General features: G+C 37.6%; 1 protein-coding gene across 2 annotated transcripts; it reads right to left on the minus strand.

Annotated features, from left to right (window-relative positions):
* Positions 1-3,865: 3,865 nt before the first annotated feature.
* Positions 3,866-6,817, minus strand: LOC121755726 (ribosome-recycling factor, chloroplastic-like). Of its 2 annotated transcripts, none has more exons than XM_042151089.1 (11): positions 6,651-6,817; positions 6,493-6,586; positions 6,362-6,428; positions 6,168-6,263; positions 5,641-5,738; positions 5,237-5,348; positions 5,002-5,043; positions 4,853-4,909; positions 4,715-4,765; positions 4,343-4,399; positions 3,866-4,054 (listed from the first exon to the last, which is right to left on the minus strand). In XM_042151089.1, the coding sequence occupies exons 1-11, from the start codon at positions 6,799-6,801 to the stop codon at positions 4,037-4,039; spliced, it is 843 nt and encodes a 280-aa protein (XP_042007023.1). In that variant the 5' UTR covers positions 6,802-6,817; the 3' UTR covers positions 3,866-4,036. The 2 variants fall into 2 exon arrangements, 1 of the variants encoding a protein (XP_042007023.1); XR_006040861.1 differs by having other exon boundaries at positions 4,022-4,054; positions 4,853-4,925.
* Positions 6,818-7,045: the final 228 nt, after the last annotated feature.

Here is a 7,045-nt window from a genome sequence, read left to right on the forward strand (position 1 = left end):
GCTCTTAGTCTAACTCAATAGGTTCATTTTTCTTTTTTAGTTTATCTCAATTAAGATATTCACTTTCTATGTTTGTAGATAAAATTCTCTCTCATCTATCTTAAAATATTCAATTACATTTTTTTCCTCTACTTACTCAACTTATTAACTCCTTATAAATTTTGCTTCATTAAAAAATGTGAATATCTTGAGTGGGACGGAGGATTACTTACTAAGATGATAAATGTGAATAACTGCTTCAAAAGTCATTAACTTTCATCAAATTCCGGTTTTTCCCATCAACTTTGAAAGGTTTGTGTAATGTCATGAACTTAATATGGCGTTGTCGTTTTCCCATGTCGGGTTCTCCGGCTGTGTAGATAGCTTACGTGGCATTTTTATCTGATGTGGCTGCTTAGTCGACACTGAGTTGGATATTACCCCTAAAATTAAATAATCCAACACTTAAAATCCCATTTCATTTCCCCCTTCCCAAATCACTTCCCCCATTTCCCCCCAAATCATTTCTCGTAAGGAACCCAACTCCCCCAAATCCCAAATCATTTCCCACACTCCCACATCCAGCAGCACGACCAAGGCGACCAAGGCGTTGACGACGACTAAGACGGCAACAGCGACCAAGGCGGCGACGGCGAGTTGCAAACGTTTTCTCGGCAGGAACGACCACTGCGCGAGGAAGAGTTTGTTACGCGATGTCAGTTCCCCCGTAAGTGTGACGAACCTTCTTTATTCATCAATTTGAAATTTTTGTTGACCAAATTTGGCTCGCATTTAGGGTATGAGTATTTTAGGGCCTGAGTATTTTAAGGCCTCGTATTTAGGGTCTGAGTATTTTATGGTCTCGTATTTTATCCCCAATTGCATCAATTTTTTGTTAAAATTTGATTAAAATTTATTATTGAATCTATCAGGAAGCCCTTTGGAATTTTTTCCATCATGGGGGTAGTTTATTCCAGATGGGAAGTTTGAGAGATATTTAGGTGGAGTACTTGCAGCAGTAGGTGGTGATTTTGATCCTGATAGGTTTGGGTATTTTGATTTGGTGGATGAATTGAACAAGTTAGGATTTGAGAGGTGGAAGAGGCTTACCTTTCAGAAGCCATGGTTAGTAGAGCAAGTAGACATAAAAGGTGATGCTGAGGTGATGGAAATGATATCTCGTTTTAAGGAAGTCAAAACTCAGATGTGCAAAGTGTATGTTGTTGATGGGCAAAAGGGTGAGCAGGAGCATATAGTGCAAGAGAAATCTGTGGGAAGTAGTGTGCTAGAGAGTATGAGTGGTAGAGGTATGAAGCAGAAAGTTATTCAGTCTGTGAAGAAGTCTAAGGTTGAGACTACGGTGAAGAGTAACATTCATTCTATCACAAAGAGGAAGAGGGAAACAACTGTAAAGAATGGGAAGAATAAAGTTGTTGAGGATAATTTGGAAAAGACAGTTGATAAGAACGTTGAAAAGAGTGTGCAGAAGAGTTTATTCCAATCTACACAAGAGGTAGTTGTTGAATCTAGAAGTGCATCTGAGAGACAGAATGAGAGAGGCTCTAGAAGTGCATCTAGGAGCATGAATGAAAGAGGCTATAGAAGTTCATCTGTGAGCAAGAATGAGAGGAGTGCATTTGTGAGCAAGAATGAGAGAGGCTCTAGAAGTGCATCTAGGAGCATTAATGAGATAAGTGCATCTGTGAGCAAGAATGGGAAAGTGATGATCCAAGTGTCACTGAATGTCATTTTACATGTTGTAGGTGATTTGCTAGCATTAGTTATATGAAAAAGTGCTACATCTTGTTGAATGTCTGCAATTGGTACTCATTGCATTCATATCACAAAAATATGAGATGGAACTACACAAAAACACAATACCAAATGTCAAATGATAAAGTACTTGTCATAGTCTAGTACAAACTAAATACTGGATAATCTAGATAACTAGCCAAATGACAACACATAAAAACACAATTGCCAATTTCAAATTCCTATTTGTATGACAAAGATTGTCGTCGACAACACATTGGAGTGCATCAATTTCATCGTTTTTTGCACAGATTTCGTCTTGAAGTATATCCAGCATAGCAACTCTCATATGTAAGGAATCTTCCATTCTATCCCTCTCCATCTTCAATTTTTGAACATAGTTATCTTGATTTGGCGTCAAAGACGGATCAATCCAGCAAAAAAATTTGCAATCATCATTCTTCCATACTTGGCAACGATAGAAACATCGTCCCGGATTCGCCTCCGTCTTCGATGTCACAACATCCGCTTCAAGACCGTGGTTACAAACCACTGCTTCAGGCCTTGGCCAAGTCCTCGAGCTAAATTCGATGATGTGGACATCCTAAACTAACAACAAGCACAACACGCTCTATTATGTTGCTACATATTCCAATAAGCACAAAACACAAGCACAACAAATCCATTATCTTGCTGCATACGTCCAACAAGCACAACACAATCCATTATCTTGCTGCACAACACAAAAACACTCTATTATCTTGTTGCTAAAATCCAGTTCCAAAATCAAATGAGCAAAAGTACATTCATAGAGTACACAGAATCAATGAAGACACAAAATTGAAACTAAACATATTCAATCCATACAACCCTAAAAATGAACTCCTGAATTCGAAAAACAAAATTCGAAAATTTGAATTGAATTTGGGTGGAAAAACCAATTGATATCGAACAATTAATTCGAAACACGCAAACCAAAACTGTAATTGTTACTCAATTTCGCAAATCGCACAATGAATTCATGTAGACCGAAATGACTTGGACAACCTTTACCTTTATTAACCTATTTAACAGAAAGAATTCGGTACAGATGTAGGATACCTATCCAGAAGTTTTACCTCCTCTATACTCAATCAAATCCTCTTTTTTGACGATTGAATCCGTTTCGAGAGTCCCATGAAATTGGTATTCATCGATTTGAATCTTTCCTGCAAAATATTGCATTCTTAAATCCTCTCCTTCTTGCTTACCTAGCTCTTGTCAAACCAGAAAACTGAACAATGAACCGAATATTACCTGTAAATCGCTGCGAAATGCCTCAATCTATTGGTAGACCGAATTCACCAAGTGAGGGATACGAATTGAGTTCATGGGTAATAAATTAGGGTTCTTTCGATTTGGGATTGGATTTGGGTATATAAATTAATTTCGCTTTGTTTATGTGAAACAACGTCGTTTTGTTTGTGTGAAACGACTTCGTTTTACATCATTCCGCCGATTGCCACATCATATTTCAGGCGCGCCCCGTCAGCATTTATTTTTCCGGAAAACACCCGGGTCGGGTCAGATGGGAAAATGGCAACGCCCGATTAAGCTCATGACATTACACGAACCTTTCAAAGTTGATGGAAAAAATTAGAATTTGATGAAAGTTAATGACTTTTGAAGCAGTTATCCCTATTATAAAGTATTGAATGACAGCGTATGTATAATTTTATTTATTAAACTCCCTTCTATCTCATTTCTCATTTTTTTTAAACTTTTGTTCTCTTTTTCAGTTCATTCATTTTTAATATCATACTTAATGTAACGCTATATACTCCTATTAGTTGACATTCAATAACGTGGCAATTAGTGTGTGATAAAGCTTTGTCAATACTGAATCTTAATTTGCTGCAGAATCAAAAATAAGTTACTACTAATAGTTTGGTTATAAAATCGGTAAATTACCCTATTAAAAAGAAGTATTTAGTTTTTTTTCTTTTATAGATATAAATAGTTGTATAACTCACATTTTTCAAGTTCACAATATTTAAGACTACAGATGTGAATTATTTAGTTCCACCTGTTTCCCGTTTATGGTATAGATTTCATAGCGAAATCTAATGATATGTCCCATCTTTCTACTCCAAAATTATGTAAAATAAATAAATCTCATTTTCAAACTTAATAAAAGAGTGCACACCTAGTATTGAAGCAGGCAGCATATACCATAATTTTCTAGCTACCAAAACCAAGTGAAAGGAGCTTCTCAAAATTTCGTTACAAGCTACGAATCTCATTTACACGTTGCGGGGGGAGGCCTTCATACTTGCAGCAGCTCCTGAAAGACGAGAACGGTAATGGAGTTGAAATGGTCGAATCCATAACATGAAAGAAGCTTCCAACTTTACTATTGATATGATCGAATTGATAGCGTAAAAGCAAGTATTAGACTGTCTATAAGAGCATGGCAACCTCGTCTTACAGGGGAGAATAGATGTTACTATAAGAATGCATTTTCGTTCTACCCTGTGGCAACGGGTGACAGCTCCCGGCCTCCTAGTACTCATCTGTATTTCCATATTTTCGTACTTACAAACAGAAAAAAAAATGATGCAAGGACATATACCTTCTCTTTCTGTTTGAAGATGGACTCGATCTTCTTCATGTACTCATCTGTCACTTTCTGCAGATGGGATATAGAAGATTGTCAAAAAAGTTGTGAACGGAAATTGAGGAAGCCGTTTGCATTAACATACTTTGATACAAAGATAAGAACGGGGAATTTAATATTTGTAAGGTAAATAAAAGGCAAGCAGCAATAATCAGAACTCTTCTCTAGCACAATTTGTTGATAGAGATACCAAAATATTTGTGTTTCTTTATAAACACGACAAGTTCAATTGGGGTTGTGTAGCAACGTAACAGACTGAAGACGATGAATGATGAGTCTCTAGCAGTTCTCGGTAATATTAGTTGAAAAATGAACTTAAATAGGTACCTGCAAATCAGCAGATAGGTCCTTCACATTATCCTCTGAGAGCTTCTTCTCCTGTAAGAATGTTTCCGATTACTAAATCATGACGGTACGGAAGGAGGGAGGGGATGAGAGGGAGATACAAGTCGATTTTAAAGAGACCTTCTCAAGCTTTTCATAAGATTTGATGGCATCTCTTCTGATATTCCTTATGGCAACCTACAAGCCAAGATGACTTAATGTGACTATATAGACAGCTTCCATTGGAGCGACTTAGCGTTAAGGTATTTGTGCATATCGCCATAGCATACCTTGCCTTCTTCAGCTTGCTTAGCCACAACCTTTGACAACTCCTGCAAAAACAGAAAAGGGTCGTAAGAATGAGTTGTATTGACAAGTCTATGTTCACAGGAGGCTTTGATACGAAAATTCACTTCCAATTTCCGAAACCATCCTGATAAAACATACAGTAAGCACATAGTAAAAGGATGTTCAGAAAGGAGCTCTCTTTAGTTTTCCGAGTGGTCAAAAACTCAATTACAATACCTTCCTCCTGTCTGATGTGAGTTGTGGCATAGACAACCTAATAACATCTCCGTCATTGTTTGGAGTCATCCCAAGGTCGGAATTGACAATTGCTTTCTCTATAGACTTCAAGCTGAAAACAAAAAGGCAAACCAAATGTCATAGATTACGCACGAATTGTATCACATGCGGCCAGTAAAAGCAAACAAATTAGGCAAAGATAATCTTCATATCTTGACATCATATTATTTTAATGAAACTATAAAACTAAACTCGAAATCATTCTTATTTTCCCAGCAACAGCATAAATGTTCAAAATTTCAAATATTGTACTCAAAAATTGAAAAATGCTCAAATGTTGTCCCTCGCCTTGAACATCATTCATAAACGACTAATTACATATTTCTGTTCTAAACTGAAAGTACCTGGATTTGTCATAGGGCTGCACCAGTATGGAACTTGCATCTGGAGTACTTATCTGAGCTATGCTCTTCAAAACAACTGGTGTTCCATAATACTCTACCTGGAAAAGCAATGAAATAACGTTATGCAGTCATTTCCAAGGCAAGGCAACTCAACGAGAACACAATACATAATTCAACCATTAAAATCAGCATCATCTCACAACACTCACTCATCAAAACTCTGATGAAGTTATTGCAGTATTACATCTACACATGGGCTGATTCCCATTACTCAACTGGTGCTCGTTAAGCAAATTCATACATTCGGATAATGGCGTTCAAAAATGATCATAGATGGACTAACACATTCACACCAAAGTGCTAGATCTTATCATGAACTACATACATTATGATAAAAACTAGCAGACATATCTTCAAATAAGTAAGAAACTTTAGATTGTGCACAAAAATCAACTAAGAAATCACGAAATGTGCATCGTATAGCGGATATAATGCTATGTATCAATCAATAACACATCGAATTCTACCTCAATTTTGTCCAGTATAGCTGGATTTGCCCTTCCCGTTCTAATCGAATTGAAACTTGCCCTAACATTATCAATAGTCTTCTCCATCCTCTCTCTCTGATACAGAAATAACGAAATTATTAGCTGATTGCCGAACAAAAATGATTTGATACTACAAAAAATTAGGTAACGAACTCTTGCATAAAATGACTTACAGCATCTTCCTCAATCATCGACTTCTCCTCTTCTATTTCCTCGAGAGTTGCACACCTCACTCCGATTCTATCATTCATGAAATTTTCATCCATTAAAAAACTGAAAAAAATCAACGTAGTGAAGTTATTACCTCTTCGCTTTCGCAGAAACCGCCCTCGCCGCCGCGTGAAGCTTAACGTCGACGTAATTCGCCGAGGCACTCCATGAACGCACATTTTTAAAATCTGCAGCCAAATTCAACCTTAACCGCGAGTTACCGAAGAGGAAGAAGTGAAAGAGGAGCGTGACCTGGAAGTGAGGGGCGAGTTTTGGGAGCAATGGAGGCGTAGAAGACGGAGCGTAGGTGAGATACAGACGAGAACGTCGTCGCCATGAGAGTGTTCGATGAAATGCTTCCGATTATTTTTACACTTGTGGATAAGAACCATTTATCACTCATCCACAAAATGGGCCAATTCTTTTACTTGCAACTCCAAAACAAAACATATCTTATGTTTTAAAAATGACTAAGAGCATCAGCCGTGGCGCGAAATTCCCGGCGGAATTCCCAGTGGAATTCTCAAAAACACCTCCTGCCACGTCATATGGACTTCCCACTGCACTGCCACGTCATAAGGACTTCCCACTGCACAGTGGCGGACATCCTCAAGGACTTCCGGAATGACTTCCCACAATTAAAAAAA

Source organism: Salvia splendens, chromosome 1 (assembly GCF_004379255.2).
Source record: "Salvia splendens isolate huo1 chromosome 1, SspV2, whole genome shotgun sequence".
Classification (NCBI taxonomy): domain Eukaryota; kingdom Viridiplantae; phylum Streptophyta; class Magnoliopsida; order Lamiales; family Lamiaceae; genus Salvia; species Salvia splendens.

What these genes read in the sequence shown, in the direction of transcription:
- LOC121755726 (XM_042151089.1), bottom strand. Translation starts at nt 6,801, where the DNA reads ATGAGTGATAAATGGTTCTTATCCACAAGTGTAAAAATAATCGGAAGC. An exon ending in CAGCCCTATGACAAATCCAG is followed by an intron (nt 5,349 to 5,640) that starts GTACTTTCAGTT and finishes TTTTGTTTTCAG; the next exon opens with CTTGAAGTCTATAGAGAAAG. An exon ending in CTTATGAAAAGCTTGAGAAG is followed by an intron (nt 4,766 to 4,852) that starts GTCTCTTTAAAA and finishes ACATTCTTACAG; the next exon opens with GAGAAGAAGCTCTCAGAGGA.